Source organism: Melanaphis sacchari, unplaced genomic scaffold (genome assembly GCF_002803265.2).
Source record: "Melanaphis sacchari strain LSU unplaced genomic scaffold, SCAv2.0 Contig33_pilon_pilon, whole genome shotgun sequence".
Classification (NCBI taxonomy): Eukaryota; Metazoa; Arthropoda; class Insecta; order Hemiptera; family Aphididae; genus Melanaphis; species Melanaphis sacchari.
In genome coordinates this window covers 697,951-719,263 of record NW_020271205.1, presented here as the reverse complement: position 1 = coordinate 719,263, position 21,313 = coordinate 697,951, and the positions used below count along the sequence as shown (strand labels likewise).

Sequence of the window (21,313 nt, the reverse complement as noted above, 5' to 3'; positions counted from 1 at the left end):
TACTTATTTTTATTTGCAAATTAATTAAGAAGTATTTAATGGATTTATGATTACAAGACTAATGAAAAAAGATACATACCTAATACCATGTTCTGAGTTATGCATTTTACTTATTTTTTAGTGATATTTTAAAATCATATATATATATCATGTATAACTTATTAATTTATCTATAAAAATATAGAAGTTTCTCTCAAATCAGTAACGTGAAATTTGTATCTATTTTAAATAATACAATTTTATAAAAATAAATTTAACGTTTTAAAAGACTGTTATTTTATTTTTGATATTATTAATAACAAAAAATAAAAATATATTTTGAAGTTTAATAAAATATATATATATGTAAATAATAGAAACCCTTATCAATAATTTCGTGTTTTTTTTAAAAAGTTTTGAGATTGAGAAATATATAATAGCTATGTAAAATATCACCATGCATTTAAAAATACATATATCAACAATATGCTTGAATAAGACTTATTTTTGTATTTGAATTCTGTTGTTTAAAACTTTTGAAATAGTTTGTTTAAAAAAAAAAAAATAATCTAAAAGTTTTTCATTAAAAGTAGTAAATCGTTTTTTAACTTTAAGACTAACATTATAAGTCTTATAACCCAAAATGTTAGTATATCATAAAAGTAAAGTTGGTGCTTATATCTAGGTAGGTACTTTATATTTTGTCAAAATTAGAAAATATATTTTGCAGGTATATCCAGCAGAATGTTTAAGATTGAAAGACTAAAAGTCAATACAACGTGAAATATAATTATTGTATTATGTTATATTATAACATATTATAGCAATGGCCTTCACGTAATAAACGTGAGGAAGTATGAATAATTTAACCTTAGCGCTTAAGTTAAGCACACTTAACGTTGGTAAATCCCAAAGGATAATCACCTGGGATTTTCAGTTATATTTACCTTCCACATCACCATTAATATAAACACTTTAAAGAGAAAAGTAAAATATTAAATTTAAAATTAATTAATCGCTAACGTTAAAATTATTACATCGTGCAATTAATATTATAGCTTATAATTTTCATTATAGTTTGCACTTATATTAAAATTGGTATCGAGAACCATCTGGAATACGTATATTATTAAAATAAATGATATAGGCATGTCATAAAAAGGAGAAATATCGTTGAACATAGACTGAAGTATAATATACGTAATATTGTATTTATACTTGTATTCATTTATTTTGAACAAAATAGGACCAACAATAATGCCAAAACATACTATGGCATAGTTGGATGGAAAAATTTAGATAATAGAAGTTAAGATAAAATTCTAGTTGGCGTTATTAAAAACATATATTATAATATTTTTTTTTTCTAAATATTTTAAACACCAAAACAGCAAAATAATGTATTCGATTTAAATGATTGTTTCTATATAGTATTTATATATATATATATTTTTTTTCAAAATTTTTTAAAAAATTTTTTGTAATTAAAGAAATAAAGAATAAAGATTTAGAGAGTATTTATAAAGATTTGAGAAGTACTTTATTGGTAAAGATGTTTCCAATGTTCATAATGGTTTTTATAAATCTAGTGAAATGCTATCGTCAACAGTTGAAAACATTTTATGAAAATATCAAAAAATATAGTTTTGATTGAACTTAGCTTAAAATCGTTTTTAGAATGCGATACTCTTTATTATTTTTAAATGTTTTATCTCAATTTATAAAACATTTCATGAAATTAGATAATTAAATAAAAGTAAATAAATGCTGATAGTATGATTATTATATTCTATATAGATATTTTATTTTTAATAAGTTTTTACTTTTAATTACCGAAGCCTATAGTAGTGTAAAATAGCAAAAAATTTGTTTGGAAATCAATGTTTTATAAAAATTACACATATGTTTAAATAATATTTTTTTATAGTTGATTTGTATCTATATATTATATTCTTATGACATGTTTATTTTATTTTATCATGAAAGTGATATAATTTATTAATATACTTAAATGATTATGTAAAATAGTTTACAGTTTATTATTTGTATACATACATTTTAAATATTACTATAAATATGAAAATAATACATTTGAATTAGAATTTAAAAAAAGGTATAGATTATAATACATTGGATATTGATTGAATTTATACGTTGTTGTTATAAACAATATTCAGTTGTTTGATTGTAAGTAATATTTTTACAATTTATCCATTTATAAAGCTTATTATTATTATTATTATTTATGTTGTGATTTTATTAGTATGCTAAATATCTTTAGAATTTGACAACAACAATGGCATATAAATGTATTTATTTAGCCTAAGGTAAATTTATATTTGACATTTGAATATTCATTATTTATATAGTCTTCATTAATTCTTACTTATAAACCCAACTGACAAATTTAACATTAAATTGTATTATTTTTGTTTCATTACATTAAATGAGCATACTGAGTGTATCACCGTGTTAGTTATATTAGTACACATTTAATTGTGTATAAACTATATATACTCCTCTACCCATCTCTGGCCTAAGTATTAAAACTTATGAAATTTTTTGAGTATTTTATGAATATTAATAATTTATTCAATTTTAAAAATATTTACATAAATTAGTTTTACAGAATATAAATACTTATGTCAGAATTTTATGGAACACTACAACAACAAAATGTAATCAATTTATTTTGACGTTAGAAGTTTGGATAAACCAAAAACACTATAAATTATAAACGTGAAAAATAATAATTATATAAAATATAAAAACATTTAATCATAAAAAAAGTATTGACGTGTACTAACATGATATATATCAACTGTATTTATTATAGTCGATAGATTTTTTACATCTAAATATACTGGCTAAATTTTCTTATATTTTGGTAAGCATAATATTTTTTACTGATGTGCTTAAATTATGATGATGGCTATAATTATTAGTTTGCGCATTTTTAAAATTTCCTATTTAAAACTCGAAACTCGTATGCGTACAAATCAGTATAAGATTAATTGCTCGTTTTTTCCAACAATTTACATTTTGTTAATCTGTAGAGTATGTGAACTAATATTTTCCTATTTCCCAAAATTATTTAGTTGTATACCATTCAAACAAATAACATTATTTTTAAAATGTATAGAACTAAATTGTTTAAAAACCTGTATTAGATGTGTATTTATTTATTTTTCTTTAATATTTAAACATATTATTGAGCGTAAATTGAGCGCAATATTTAACGTAATTCGAGTTACCCATAAAAAGATATGTATAATTTTTGATTGAAAAATAGTTAGTATTACTCATTAAAACGTATTAATTTTAACAGTAAAGATTTATATTAAGGATTAATAATAATAAGAAAAATAACTGTAAAATGTGTTTTTAAAATTTAAATATCTATATTTGATTGAGTGAAATACTATTTTGTATTAAAAATGGATTTATTGAACAATTTCAATTTGTTTAAAATTGAAATAGAAATTGATGTTTGATTCAGATTGCACAATAATAATACAAGAAAAATAGACTAGGTAGGTATATAATATTAGATTGTAGGGTGATTTGTTTCTGTAAACATTCAGTATTACTATTACCTGATACCGCCTCGGCTTGTGTCGTAATTTAGGCTTGTCGTTTCGTGACGCCATACAATGAATTGACTTGGTTGGGGTACTTTGGTTATATAGCATTTTAGCTCTATGGTACTACCCACATAGTAGAATTTGTCTTTCACTTGTACGCCTCTTTCATCTGTTATTTCCAATTGAGGTACTATGAGAAAAACAAAATTACGATTTTCTTTAAAAATATTGATATTATATTAATTGATTTTCAGAAAGTTATATTAGTAAATTGTAGTTCAGTGAAATACAAAGTATAAATAGGCTTAAGTTTTACTATAGTGTATATAGTAATATTTGATTGTATGAAGTACATCACAAGGACAGTGTACTTCCAAGATGTATAAATGTATAATATAATGCTATACTTAGAATGTTTTAAAATTATTAGAAATAAAAATTAACCGTACAAATAAACTGTTCTTTATTTACTTATAATAAAAATAATTAAAAATGAAATCATATTTTATTATGCATTTGGTGACTATATTATATATATAAATAATGTGTTTTTTAGTGTAATAAATTGAATAAAAATATTTTTAAATTATGATCGATTTTACGTTGAATTCTTGTATAAAGTAAGGTATGTAATTACAATTTTAATTTATAAATAAAACACACGATGAATGGTGGACAGTTTAATATCCATGAGCATAGATTTTTTTTCAATGAGTTTTGCATTTATTTTTATATTTTTTTAGTATACACAATAAGTTTATAAATTAAAATTAAATAATAAATAACCATTTATTTAATTCTAATACAACTACAGTTGTACATAGAGTAATTTATACTAAGTTTGCTATGATAAAATAATGATAAATTAATACTATTGTTAATTGCATTTATTTTGATAGATATTTATAATTTGAAAATTGTTCCGTGTTTTGTTCTTAGTATTTTACGTGGTTTATTGCTGGATAAATTTTTGAAGATTCATAAAAATTTAAAAAATATTTACAAGTAGGTACTCAAATACATTTTACTAATTTAAAATAGAATGTATTTTTAAATAATCATAAAAGGTACTTAGATCTTATGATTATTTCATTTTTGATAATATTTTTTATCCTCATAAAAGTCATAATGGGCTGATATAATAGACATGTTTATTTGTGAAATAAAGTTATTTATAGTAAATGTACTAACTAATAACGTTAATATTCGATATTGTAAATACTAACCTATAATAGCTAGATAAACTGTGAACGCGATTGGTGGATGAGTTGATACCTGGCATTCATAATGACCTCCATCTCTTTCATTCAGATAAGATATACGGAGTTGCCAATCGTTTGGGTCTTTAAATAAAAGTTCGTAACGCTGATCTGTACTGTATACGTGATGGCCAAATGAAAGTAGTTGCATCTTATCACCTGCTCTTCGAACCCACGATACCTGTAAAAAAGATAAATAGCATAACAAAAATAATACATGGTGGTGTTCAATTTAATGCTTGAAGTGAAAAATACATTAACAGGATTACTAAAAATTAGTATTTGCTTATAATATTACATTTAAATAAACATTATAATCAACCAGGTAGAGTCAAAAGTTAGTTATTACGAAGAATTCCGAAATTTTTTAAATAATTTGTAAAAAAAAACAAGCTAAAAACTGAATAATAATTTAAAAATATAAAGAATATTATTATTACATTATTATGTGAAATTACTTATAGAGACATCTGATTATTACAGGTGTAAATATATATATATATATACATTATATATGATAACAATGATTTTGATATTGCTTCATATTTTGCATCATAATCTTAATTTGTTTTGTTGTTTTCCTATCTGTTTTATAAACTGAACGTCAATATTTCATAAGAACTACAGATAATAGTAAATTTAAAATATGAATAGAAAATTGTTTATGTTTAATTAGGATGTTCGCAATGAAATTATTTAGTATTCAGAACCACGATTTACTTAGAAACGTAAATCAATAAATATATTAACTTAAAATGTAATAACTAATAATAATATTATTCATTTATTTTGCTTGTTCTAAAAATATTCTTAATAATACCTAACACTAATAATATTTTTTCCTCATAAATATTCTGATAAATATTTATATAATACATGATTTATTTCAAAAATTATTGTAGGTACATTAACTTTTTGAAAATGTGTTTTTATGAACCTAATTTAAAAGGGTATATTATATCATTTCGGTGGACTTTTTTTTTTATCATTATGAGCAATATAAAAACGTAACATTGGAGAATTCCGATTACATCACGTTTATCTTTATTACCGTTTGTATCATTAAAATATATTTCCCATAAATATCATAATACTTATTTTACAATGTTGTAAATTTAATTAAAAATAATATAACATATGATGTAATTAAATATTATGTTGCTGTTTCATAATACCTTATTATGTAATTTATTTTTTTTAATATAATTTACTTATATCCTAAATCACAACTTATTTAAAAAAAAAAAAAACAATGATAAACGATATTTCAATTGAATTTTCAAACACAAAAATACATAGCAGTTTTTTTCACTTTAGTTAGGAAATTCAGAGACAAATACAAAATCATCGATGTTCAAATAATATATATATTGTGAATATTGAGTTGGCATTAAAAATACAAAAGTTAAAAGTACTTGCTTTTATGCTTGTGGACAAAGTAGTAAATTTGTTTGAAGCTTTCCTATAGAAAACTATAGTATTTCAGTTGTTGAAAATTCATAAATATGTTATAAATATATTTTATGACGGTACCTCATGTATGTATATTTTGCTATTTTTCAAAAATATCTATGTCTAATTTTTAATAAGTTACAAGTATTTTTATTTCGATATAAATATTAAATTTAGTATTTTTTTAGTATTAACTATTTGACTATAATATGAAAAATATATTGTTGTGGTTTCTAAGATATATATTTATGTTAACAGAAAATTTTAAATGATTTATCTGGATCTTTTATCATAATCGCACTAATCACATAGTCATAAGGTTTACTGTCAACTGACTCATTTTCAATAGTAAGATAAAGCAATTATTTTGTTCTAAAAAAATAAGTTTAGTATATTTTTACTTGGTTATATTATCACGTTAGAAAATGTAGCTTCTTTTACGTTTTAAACTAAGTAAATCGCATAAAACAAGAATTATTTAGATTTAATTTAGAATTATTAGAGCGTTTGCATACTATTTCGAATAAAAAAAAAGAACTCATATTAATAAGAACTATAAAAAAAATCAAAAAAAATTAAATAATATAAAATATAGCTAAATAAAATTTACACTACGTTAGTACTTTTTAAATTATAACTTGAATGAAAAATTATTTTATAAAAAAGCAACTTTAAAGACACATTTCATTTCTCAAAAAAAAAAAAAACTGTATTACTTAAAAGGTTTGTTTAGTAGCATTATTTAATGTTAAGATGAGCATCATGTTTTATTTTAAAAGCAGCCCATTTAAAAATAAAAAAAAAAAACCGTGGTTATTTTTATAATATTACGAAATCATAATATTGTGTAGATATTGAGAAATTGTTGTCACAATTATAATTATGTAGTATTTTAGTTGAAATTTTTTTTTTAGTTAAAACTTAGAATAAATTATTCATATTATATAAACACGTAGCCTGGACTGTGTATAGTGTAAGTAGTGTGTAAAAGAATATGTTAGGTATAAATTAATTTTTTTATAATAACAGCCATTATTGTTTATTCTTTTTCTTATGTTGATCAGATAACCGTTGTGATATTATATTATTATGGGCATAAATCTACAATATGCAAACATGTATAGTAATAATATTATAATCTCATATAATTTGAAATCTAAACTTTATTTTTTAATTTCAACACTATTATAATATTATATGTGTCAACTAACATGATAAAAATTCCAAAAATGAATCAACCATTCTTAAATTTTTTTTTTTTTTAATCATGACTTTATTTTGAAATATTACAATCTATACAGAGGTGTACAATAAGTAATAATTATGGTGAAGAAAGAAAAACTATGAACTAATGATAACATGGTAGGAAATCTCTCATTAGAGACATCTAGTGGCTTTACAGTAACATTTACAATTTATACAATAATATTTACCATTCTTAAATTTATATGTGATTTTTAAACAAACTCAGATAGTATTTAATACTTTTTACTATTTCAGTTAAATTTAAGAAGCTGTGTTTGGAATTGTTATTTAATTTGTAGAAAAAAAAAAACAAACAATATAACTCTGGTTGGTATTTATTTAATTTTTCACTTTATTTTTACTATAAAAGCAAAGTTATTTTTGTCTAGGGTAATATATAATTACATAAAATGGAAATTGTATGAAGATGTTCATTTTTTCACAGTTATTACAGCTAGTCAAAAATGTTGCCCTCCTATTGAAAATTGAAATAACACTAATGGGTTTGTCATAAATCACATAATCACATAATCACATTATTAAGAATGTACATTTTAATGTAGAGTATTATACAGTACGGAGTATATTGAATTATAATATGTTTATTATACAACTTTACCTTAATTTGTGGGTATGGAGTAAAGATAAATATTTTAAAATATAACCCGTTTGATGCAGAGATAACAAATATATTATAAAATTATAAATATTATTATGTACTTAATCAAAACTATTGAATCGTAAATATAATACTTACAATTTTTTTACCATTATTAAAAAATTATTTTTAAAAACAATAAACTCTATTTTATGAAACACTACGTTAAATTAATAATAATATAATATGGTAAACATTTATGCACATTGGATAACTATATAGTTTATATATATATATATATATATATATTTAGTATACATCAAAAAATACTAACGTACATTTAAAATTGAAAATTCAATTTAAAAACATGATATTTTTGAAAAAAATAATGAGCCATGTTAATAAAATATTTTATTTTATTAACCCAATTTTTATTTTCAAACTTTTAATATTTTACGTTATATTTTAACGTTATTTGGAGACGAAAAAAAAAAAATTAATATTTAATTACTTCTCTATAAGTAAGTTAAATTTAAGTGCATAATGACTTATAATACAACTTAATTGGAGATAATACAAACCTTTTACACATTTTAAATACATAATAATGATCAGCATTCATTTAACAATTAATTAATTATTGTTTAAATATTAAAAATACTATATTTTTTAAAAAATGTTTAAAAAAAATTATCAAAAGACAAAGGTTTAATATTTTGTGATTTTATGCATTTTTTTAATTTTAATAGCTGTATTAACTTTACTTAAAAATTTTTTTTTTTTTGTTAAGTTGTCATTTATGAATAAAAAAAACTATTAATTTATTATAACATAAGTATGTATTAAAAACTGACTAATATTATAAATGATTAAAAAAAAAAAAAAACATGGATAATAATACCTTTAATATAGCTTGAATAAAGTTGTTGAAGATAAAAACAATTTAAAAACAAAAAATAAAATATAATAAAAAAGATTATAATACTAAAAAAAAATAATCTTTTTATCGCTTTCATAAATCTGGATTCTTAAATAATATTGCTATAATAATTATTATATATATATATAAAAAAATGTAATTGTCAAATATAATACGGATCCTCTCTATAACATACCTTTTAATCTATGATAATTTATTGATAATTGAAAATGTTGTCGGAAGGGCGAAAGGGTAGTAAATCTTCTTTAGGCAGTTGGAAGAATAAATACATTATAGAAAAGGGTTGTAGGAATATCGGTCTTATGGTCTTAATCGAATCAGGGTCCCATTATGTAGGTGGTTCATAAAATCGCCAACTAACAGTTTTGTTTACTGTGTTCTGTTGTAAATTGGTAAGTAGTAAAACATATCGGTGTTGATAAAATAAAAATATGGATATTAGGTTCTTACTCAACAATGATTTTACGACACATAACTACTAGACTCAAATCTTAAATTTTATTAATGATAAAATATACTTTATAGAAATATAATGGGACTATAAAAAATATTGTACATTAATTCAATTACAAATTGATCGTTTTTGAATATATTATGGATAAAACATTAAAACGAGTATATACTTATACTTAAATCTAACAAATCAAATCATATTTAAAAATATATTTTGACTACGATTATATAGTGCAACATTTTAATAATATATTTTACGTTTATTCAAATACAATATTACCTATATATTAGTGTGAAAAAATAATATTTTTTAAATTGTATTAATTACATTTTTTATTAAACAATAATATAATATGTAGCATTATATTATTCATGAAGTACTTATATAAGTTCTAAATATATTCTTAATATTAACGATAAATTATGAGAAAAATCAAAAATTTTGAATAGAGTATAATGTATTTCCAGATTTTAGATATTTATGTTTTTGTGATTTATGATAAAGTCAAGTTTCAATTTTGAGGACTTGAAACTTGTAAGACACAAAGATCTATTAGTATTTTGAGAGCTTTTATTTTAAAATAAATTCAACTATGATATAAAATATATATACATATGTATTTGTATATATAAATATATTTAAATAAATTTAAATGTGGAGCTATCTATACAAGATAAAGTATTTAATAACCGGATGTTGGGAACTTGTTTTTCTATGCACCATAATATATTGTGTTACATAATTATTATAAATAATAAATTACTGATAAATAGAAATATTTAAAAAATAATTGAATGAATAGTTTTGAACCATATTTGTGAGGATGTATTCAAATTGTTTCTAACTTATCTGCAGCTTTTTTTCCTGGTAAGAAATTATGCCACGATTATCGAAAAATTATTAATTTAAAGAATTAATTATCTAAACGTATACTCAATATTGAAGTATATGGATTAACATTTTGGAGAATCTTTATTTTTTCTTGTGATTTTTATACACTTCAATATTCGCAATAAAATTCCAGTTTTTTTTTTTTTTTTTTTTTGTCATATCATATTTAAATGTACTATATTTTAATTTTAATTTTAATACACCAGAGTACCAATTAGATATAATTTTAAATTAAAAAAATAACTTCAAAGTGAAAAATTATCAAAGTACAATCAAGTTGCTATAAAAGATAATAACAGAAAAAAAAGTATGATCAACACATTCATCGCATAGATATTTTTTTAATATATTCAATACATTATTTAACGTGTTTTAGTAGAGTATTAAAACTCTAGATCCTAGAGCATCCTTGTACTAAGTACCAGTGACTTCAAAAAATAAATGAAGAATTTCCAATTTAACTTTAAAAACTCTCATTTTCTATAATGAATTTGAAGTAGTACATAATTTGATTATCCACAGTTGTAATACTTTTAAACTTTTGATTTTGCAGACTAAAATTAAAATTCAAAGTCTGTGTTTTAAATATTTTCAGAATTGTTAAACTTTTAGTTTTAACAATAATGAGTTAAGTTGAATACAACAATAAATTTATAAACATTTACGATAATTACAAAAGAAATGAAATAATCTATTTTTGAATTTTGAAACTTAAAAAGTATACTCTAAATAATCACATTTTTAGTTAATGTAATATAAAAAAAAAATACAAAAAAAAAAATGAAATATTTTATTTTTTTTTTAATTATAATAAAAATCCAAAAAAATTGTCTCTAAACATAAAAAAAAAATCATTGTAAAACCATATTATTAGATTGTACAGTGGTTGTACAATAATAAAATGTGTTTTTAATTTTTATTATTTTGTGTCTATCATCAAATGTAGGAGCATGTAATATAAATAGATTTTGAGGGTATTAATTGATAAATTTGTGTATGTGTACAGATGATATTATGTCTTGATAAATTTTCTAATGTAAAACTTTTTTAGTATTAAAATCAAACTAGATTTTAATGCGAAACCAGATTTTGACATTTTCTTAAACTCTTGATCATAGAGCACGTTTATTTTGATTAATGATTTAATTTTTTTTATCTATTGCTGATTAGAATTCTTAATTTTTTCTGAATATTTTCAATCATGTAAATTAAACAAACAACAAAGGTTGTTTTTACTTTATTTAAATACAACTAGTTTTTATAGATTTTAACCACTGGAAACAAAAAAAAATAAAAATAGTTTTCACTATGAAATAAATTAATAATATAAATATATATTTATATTAGCTACTTCAGACTACAAAATTGAATCGTAATATATTTTAAAATTTTCAATTTAAAATAATTTTAATTATTTTCAGAAATGAATTTTATAACAATAATCTAATAAATAATACTAAGTTCGTGTTAAAATAATAAAGATAATCGTCATTAAATACTATATATGAATATTTTTTTAAATATAACATAGCGTCTTGTATATGACAATATACAATACATATAATAAAATTTAAATAAAACCTAGTTAAATAATACTTATTAAAACATTCATAGAGATATTTTTTTTTTAATAGTTTTTATTTCGTCAATATTTTTTACTTAATTCATTTTTTTAAATCACGAAAGGATTGTTTATTGTTTGATTCTTAAAAAGGAGAGTTGAGTTAGCAAACATAATTTTTGTCTTTCTCATATTTATATATGTTTTTAATCTATTAATACTATACTGACCAAAGTAAGCTGTATGAGTCGAAAGCTTAATACAAAGATACATGGATATTGATGCGAAACAGATAACCTGTTCGATCGTCATATGTTCTAGGGGTTATAGTAAAAATGGCGTCTGTTAAAAATGTATTCCATACCAATGTTGACAAGTATTATAAAAAATGTATATATTTCTATATTGTTTATTGTTTAAAAAAATATATATATATATATATATAAATGAGGATTGATGCATTTTTATTTTTATCTTTTTGAAAATATTAAATTTTAAAAATAAAATAAAAATAACTAGGCATTTACTGCTGGTTTTTGACTATAAATTATATTTAAATTTGTATTTACTGTAACTCACTAGAATTTATACTTACATACAATAAGTTAGTACAATACACAGCAATAATCAAGAATATCATATCATCATAATATCGTATGCTTAGTTGAGTTTACATAGTGTATGATATACATTATTGTTGTTGAAATATTGAAATGTATTTATAATTGAAAAGTTATGTCATTATACGTTAGTGCTCATAAATTTATTAATAATAATATAAAATAACAATATTATAAGTAACCTTTAGTTAATCGTGTTATTGGTGTAGTGCTCTAATATTTTAATAAATTGAATTAATTGATTGAAACGTCTTACAGTTCAATAACTGTCGATAGACAAACTAAAGATTTTTTAACGATTATTTTTTGAAGATAATCAATTATTTATATATTAGAGCATATTATCAGTTTTATTTTAAAATAAAAATTACTTTAACAGTAAATATTCTTTAAAATAACCCGGAAACTTAATTTTACTGAAAATTATGTTTCGATTGTATGCAATGTAACTCTTTATTTTAGGTTCAAATTAAATTTTTTTTATTGTAAATCAAACCATAGATAATTGTAATTTTTCAAAATATTTAAATTAGAATTTTATAAACAGGATTATATAAATTTTAAACATATTTTTCACTCTTATTGAGATATTTATAGATATTTACACTTTCAGTAGTGTATTAAGTCTTTGTCAAGAAGAAGGGAATAGCTACGCTATTAAAATCAGGTTTGTATTGGTAAATAAATGTATTTTTGTTAATATATAATATTGCATAGTTATAAAACGTGAAGCTTAAAATCTAGATTAATTGTTACTTAAGTCGAGCATATTATGTATATAGTTACAAAATATAGTTTAATAATAGTAATATAGAAAGCATCCAATTAAAAATGACTAAACCATGTATTAATAGCGGTTAACAACATTTAGTATTTTTAACTTGTAGTTATTGGTATACACATTGTTATTAAAATATGTCACATAATTAAATATTAGATAAGTACATAATTTATTACTTCAATCGATTAGTGTTAATATTAGCCAATATAAATTATAATTTGAATTTTAAGTTAATGTCGTATATTAACTATCACACTATTGTGCCAAGAATGCCGTTTAAAATGTAATTTCTAACTAATTTATATTATTTCGTTAAAAAAAATAAACGTTGTTGGAAACTTTGAAACCCTTAACAGTACACATAAATTTAGAATTCTAGACTGGAAGTCTTGTGTAAAGTTTATAAAGTTGGTTGGTGGTATGAATGCCGTACAAAGAAAACCATTGTATTCGATCGAAAAGGTCTGATTGATTACGCGTGCAACGAATTCTGTCTTAGCACAGCGTTCTTCTACTATAAATCAGACAGCATCGAACCCTAAAGACTTGTGACCGGAGATTACTACTGTCTTCTATACGGACCAATGAAAATTTATCTTGTTACACATTAATATATTCAGTTTAAGCTTTGAACTTATAATTGCTAGATAATAATCTTTGACTTGTTTGTAGTAATATTAATCAGTAATTTAGATTTAAAAAATACATTATAATATCATAGTCGATTTGTTTTTTTATAACTTTTTAAATTTTTTATCATTTTATATTCGATCATTTTTTATTTAACGATTTTATGTTACTGGAAATTATGTATATAAATCTTAATTTTTTCATAGATTTTCAATGTTCAAAGTGATGTTCAGTCTTTTTATTATTTCACAGGTACATAAACTCATTTGATCTTTACATATTTTCACTCGTGTACATGTCTGTTGAATCCTTTCATATGTATTCATAAATTTGGAAATATACTATAATATGATAATTCTTTATTTGAAAGAGAAATATTATTCCTAATTATTTTGTATTTTAATAAACTTCTCTCTATTATCTGAAAATTGGTTTAAAGTAGATCATTTTGGAAATATATTTATATAATATGTATATACCTATTTAAATGCAGAACTATCTGTATCTTGTAATATTTTTATTTTTTTGAAGAATGGGGATTAGTAACTAAAATTAAAGTTCACTGTTTTAAGTAAATCATATACATTACCACTAAACTACTTGGAAATAATGTTTAATATAAATTTTAAAACTAATTGTTTAACTTATTTATAACTATATATTTCAAAACCCGGGAAAACCGTTCAAATAAATCTCATTTTCTGCCAAACGTTAAAAAAAACATAATCGATTTTTATGTTCACATGTCTCATTAGTCTCATTAATAATAATGATGATGATAATAATAATAAAAAGCATTTATAAATAGAAGAACTTAATGGAATAGTGACTGAAATTTTCAATAACTAATAAATATTAAGTAAAATTGAGAATTTTGACAATTTAAAAAAAAAAATTGTAATTAATTTTTTCAATAAACAAACATTGTATATAATAATACTATATATTACGTCTGGCAATATGAGTTAGAGATAATGCATGGTTTAAACATCAAATAATCATCAAAAAAGTTCAATTCTTTAAATCCTTAAGTTCTTACATTGCACAATTTTTCGATTAATATTTGTTTATCTTTTAATATACGTGCTTTGTACCATTTCGTAATACATTATTGCACATGATTATTATTAAAAAATAAAATTGCTTAAAAAAAAAAAAAAATAAATGGACCTTGTTATGTTATAGTTTGCAAACACAAATGTAATTTTAATACAAACTTTAAACACAAGGTAATATTTGTTATTTTAATTCACATATTTACCGTTTTGTCATTTAAACGGTTCACTTTGCAATGGAGATCAACATTTGCTCCAATTTGGACTGTGACGTTACTGTGACTAGATGTTTCATCAAAATATGGAACAACTTTATCTTCTTCTGTTGTAGGTGAATTGCTTGTAGTAGGTTCCCATAAAACGTGATTGAGTAATGCTTCAAGATTTCCATCATTTTCAAATGTCGATTCTAAAACAATACATTAGTTTTTCAGTTTTTTTTTTAACGATTATTGTTATAAGGTATTCTAAATACATTTTTCTAATAAAAATCAGGTAAAAATAGATTATCTCAAATAATAATAAACGGATAAAACAAATTATTTATAAATGAGATAAGTAATAATGATGTTTCAAGTGTTATCCAGAAACCTGGGTTAATAGACACTTATTTATAATACACACGTGTCTTTCGATGAGAAAAATAATAACATTTTGACAAAAAAAAAAAAAAAAAGTATTCTAATTTATTTTGATCATTCTATAACCGAACTTTTCTTTTACTGAAATGGACAGTATTTTCCTCTTTGAATTGTGAAAAAAAAAAATGTTCATTGAAACATAATGTCAGTTTTTTTAAATTTTAATATTTAATAAGTTATACAGAGTGTTAAATTTTATTTATTCTAGTCAATTTTTTTGCTTATTTTGATTGTATTTTTAATGAAAAAATAATTATTATTAATTCTTTGCATTTTTTGTCTAAAATAAAATTTTTATAATATTAATTTTTATTTTTTATTTTCTTTAAAATAAAATAAAAATGAGTAAATGCAAAATTTTTATTGTTTTCCAAAAAATATATAAAAAAATATTAGTCATTGAAGTTTAGTTTTCTTAATGTCTTGATAAAATTAAATTAATTTCTATCTCTAAAAATGTTAAATTACAATTTTTTTTTTTTAATTACTTAGTTATAAACATAGAACTTTAAAAAAAAAAAAAATGTGAAATTATAATTAGCCATTCAATTTTTTTTTAAATTTTTTTACTTTCTACTCTATTTATTAAAAGAAAATTATTCAACTTTTAATCATACATAGATCCAATTATAATTTGTTATTTTCATATAATTCCTTAAGTTAAATAAGGAGCGTACAATTTTTTTGGATTTATTGAATTAAACTTGGCTAAACAACTACCTACCAGTTAAAAAAAATTATCCACGGTAAAATGTAGTTACTATTTGGATATATATATCAAAAAGTTTCCATATTGGGTTAAAAAGAATGAAAATATAATATAATTACTTTAAGGTTACAATACAAGCCTAAGAAAACTTTTACGATTGATGAAAGTTTAATATAATATTTTGTTATAATATAACCAAACAATTAATATTCTTATGTTCCTAAAATATAACTATAATAATTCAAAAGTCATATTAAATAGTTGAAATTTAATCGTATACAGATTTTATTATTGTATATTTTTTTTTCGTTTAATTTGTCTGCGATCATGTAATGATTGAAATTTAAAAAAATAAGGTAATAATATTATATAAATCAAATAATGAAAAATATCAATTATTGAAATAAGGGAGCTGATGTGAATTTCAGTAAGTCAATGTAATTTATCATTTCATTTATTTAATTTAAAATATAATAATATATCAGTTTGTGTATTTGACTGAAAATAATGGAATTTTTAACTCTTTTATCTTTGATATTGTCTCAAACGTATTTCATGTATTATGAATGATAGATGTATTTTTGTTATAAACAAACAAATTTTAGCTCAATTGTCTCAAATAATTTGTTTGAGTAATATATATAAGAATCAAATTCTGAGTTTTTGTAAAAAAATAATATAAGATTGTTTTATTTTTCTTTAAAATTAAAATGCTAAAATCTATTAAATAATTAAAAAATATAATATTATATTTTATATATGATATGTTTATCTTTGTCTTTATAATTTCTAAAAATCCCTAAAATACATCATCCGTGATTTTTAACAACACAATATTATTATATATTTTCAAAAGGAATTGTACAGTTTGATACAATTTTACTATATGCCAGTTAAACGACGGAAAAATAGTTTTTCGAAATTATTTACATTAGTCTACTTATCACGAGTGACAATTCAATTTATTTAGCTATTTCTAAACTATTGAGCATGTACTTACACGTTAACATGCTACATTATTCTAGTTATTTATATTCTTTATACTATTTGGTATATAATTCAAATACAAAATTAATATGTCATGTTCTTGAATATTTCAAACTTTGTTGATTAGGTATTAAATTAAACTTTAATTCATACTTTAAAATCGATAAAATTATACTGAAATAGAAATGTTTAAATATTGGATTAATAACAGGCATATTATACATATGGAAGTTTTTATAGATATCATATTTAAACGTAATGGATAGAACGATAGATACTAATGCGTGAAAATGTTTTTTACTTGATTTAGTCAAATACATATTTTGTCAAAGTATAAAGTGCACTTTTGTTTTGCAAGTTATTTATCTTCGTTAAATCTTCAAATATAAGACTACGAATACTTAAAAAAAATGTTATTTAAAATAAATGTTTTTTAAAACTTTTTTGAACTAGATGAAAATTTTACATAATTTAAAATAAAATATAAGTGCTATAGGTTATAACTATTTTTTCTTCTAACCAATTCTGCGTTACATTAACTTAGGTAATCAAATCAAAAAAAAAAAAAAAATATGAAACTAATGTTATAATTATATAATTTCACGTTTAAATACCTAAATTATCTTTTAAAACTGATGATTATGAATGTTACCATACAAAATTTGTAGATACATTTTTTTTTAATCACAATTTTAAAAATATACGTATAATTCAATATTTTGCATACAATGAAAAAAACATCAAATAGCATGCAGCATTTGTAAAAAAAATATCTTATTATAGAGCAGATATAATTGTATATTTTATAGAAATGTATTAATATGTTAAAGTTATTTATGTATAATATTATTTTTATCCATCGATAAATTATTGCAATAATGACTAAACTTTTTGAACAAATAATTCACATAATACACTTTTGAATGTATCGATTTAATGTTAAAAAATATAATGTTATCTGACTAAAAAAAGTTTAAATATTCATTTTTTTTTTTTTTTTTTGAAACTATAAAAATAACTTAATACGTTTGCAATGATTTTATTTAAAATTATGTATTTAAAAATGAGGATCAATAAATAAGTATGGTTTATACATATAATTACATTTGATATAATAATTTAAGATTACATATTTAAATTTGAAACACGCGTTTAATCGACTGTTATGAACTTGCTTAGGTAATCAATCGTTATTGTATGAAAATATTCAGTTCATTAAGCTAAGCTGATGGGGTGTTTATAAAACATAAATTTATGTATGTAAGAATATACATTTAAAAGAGTTTGATTCATGTTTTTTTTTTCAATCATCGTTATTTATTATGTATGTATAATGATTATTGTATGGTAATATTTTCATGTTTATTAGTATTTTTTTAAGGTAATTGTTTTTCTTTTGGTTATGTGTATAAGATGAAAAGTGTACAATTTTATGATTAAATTTATTCAATCGTATAATTAACTAGTAAAATTAATCAGCTTATAGTTTCTATAAATAAGTTGCTCTAGTTTTTAGTATATTGCATTTTATGAACAGTAGATGATATCAATTAGAATCAAAAGAATTTATGTTGATTAAATGTGAATCTAGTTTTTTTTTTTTTTTAATACTATAATTTTGCCTGAGAATCTGTTAGGTAAAAATACAAAAGAAAACAATGCTGTGACTTATTACAGTAAACTCTAACAGATGAAAGTGTTTCTCATGAGTTACTCGTTTTTCAAGATCATATGTCAAACTTAACAATAACTAAAATATTATACTATTATTGTACAAGAATAATAAAAAATCTATGAATTGTATATTACATTAAAAAAAAGCGAAAGAAATGAGAGTGAAACTACATTAGACATTATCAAACATTTTGTTTATAATATGTTTACATTAAAATAAATAAATTAAATACAATAGATAATAACTTAATATAAAAAATATATTTTAAGTGTTTAAGTTTTTATTAAAAATAAATATCTTCTTTTACAAGAAAAATAAATGAAATTTAAATGTATACCTACAATCTACATATACTACATATTTATGCGTATATTATTATATACTTTGATGTTGTATTCTTAATATTTATGTCTTGTGGTATTGATATACATTAATATAATATATTAATATTCATATTTTTTAAAGCTTGTTACTGTTATTATTATTTCACTTATTTATTTTAAAAAGTTTAAGTGTTTTTAATTTTTAAGTATGTACATATAATTACAGCGAAAAGCGTTTCGTTAAAACAATATTTGTCATTATGGATTTTTTAAATTTAAACAATAATACAATTTACTTATATCCATTGAACTGCGTAATATATAGGCAATATCGGTATATTGCCGTGTAATGTTTTTTAGTTGCTAAGAACGAAAACGTTGGGAACGATAAAGTGTCGGTAGTTGAATAATTTATAAGGTTTTATAACAACATTAATTTTAATAGTTTAAATTAAATTATTTATTTTTACAGTTATACAATATTGCACTCAAGCATTGATCCACCTATAGTATTTCATTCAGTGTCTCAATGATTTAAATGGCTTAGACTGAGTAGCATTTAAAATATGTTCATTGAATAGGTAGCTTTCAATCGATATACGATCGATAGATAAGTTTAGTATTATAATAATATCTTGCTAAAAGACGACTACAACTAGCAAATTTTGTTGTGCGTGGCTTATTGGCAAACGATGACAAATTTGTAGATTACAACAACTAGGCAAATAGCGCGTCGGAAGAGAAATGGCTTGAGTTGTGCTTATGCGATAACTAAGTTTAATAATGAATCCATTATGGAGTATAAATGTAGTTGATATAGTATTATAAATTCCATTAAGATAATAGTTGAATGAATTGTAATAAAAATAACTGACTACAAAGAAGATATAATCTAATAATTCCAAGTTGTTGATTCTATCTTATTACAAAAAAGGAAAAGAAAGTATTTGATGAATATTCTAACCGTATATATGTGTTTATTGTATTTTAATTATTTCACATCAACCAGCAATAATATTTTCTGTACTAACACTGTTTATTTTAATTGAAAAGTTATTCAAATACCCTTTATGCTCGAACAATTAGACATTATTTTATCCGTTGATGTAAATCGAGAATACATTTTCAATTTATTAATAGTTTTCTGATTACGGATTACAAAATTATATGAAACAAATTAAATTGGATAACTATTAGTACTTACTTAATAATACTTCAAAATAAAGAATTTTAACTAAATAACAATAAATAAATAAATTAAAAATAATATTTAAAGGGAAATACACAGTTTTAATGTTGTTTATTACCAAAAATTACTTTTAGTAAGTTACTAGTTTATTTATTCATAGAAACATAAAAATCTCATTTAATTTTTTGTACGGAAACTAACTCATCAAATTGTATGAGCAATCATATAGGAATTTATATTCACTTGAATACAGCTGACCATGTAACACTTAAATACAATTATTCGTATAATATATACTAAAGGGATTAAAAATACTGTCAAAAATAAAAGATTCTAAAATTATGTTATGTAACATATTTTTTTTTTTTTTATAATAATATGCTTAATTTATATCATGATACTAAATATTTTCCAATAAAAAATTTACTTTTATTAATATTTTAATATTTTATTTTCTATATAGAAATATAATAAATGCCACAGTAAAAAGGATGGAAACTCTTTTGAATAAATACGTCACTTATCATGGACCATAATTACAAAATAAATCATGATGAATAATAGCTATGTTTATAGGTTCATATAAAGTTGTAAACTATGTGAAAATTAAAACAAATATGAAATAATATAGTCGTAAAAATATATTTAATATAACGATATTCAAATTGTGACATTGTGCAAATACGTAAGCTGACGAGTGTACTGTAATATTTTTTTATGATCTAAAAAAAAGTACCTTT

The 21,313-nt window shown here is 21.0% G+C and overlaps 1 protein-coding gene across 1 annotated transcript in view; it reads right to left on the bottom strand.

The window, feature by feature from the left end:
- LOC112596695 (basement membrane-specific heparan sulfate proteoglycan core protein-like) overlaps positions 1 to 21,313 on the bottom strand; it is a 135,482-nt gene that overhangs the window by 17,277 nt on the left and 96,892 nt on the right. Inside the window, exons 3-5 of the mRNA XM_025342464.1 lie at positions 15,256 to 15,458; positions 4,790 to 5,003; positions 3,576 to 3,753 (exon numbers count right to left, since the gene is read on the bottom strand). Of these exons, the coding sequence (XP_025198249.1) occupies positions 3,576 to 3,753; positions 4,790 to 5,003; positions 15,256 to 15,458 (595 nt within the window). The remainder of the gene's footprint in view (positions 1 to 3,575; positions 3,754 to 4,789; positions 5,004 to 15,255; positions 15,459 to 21,313) is intronic.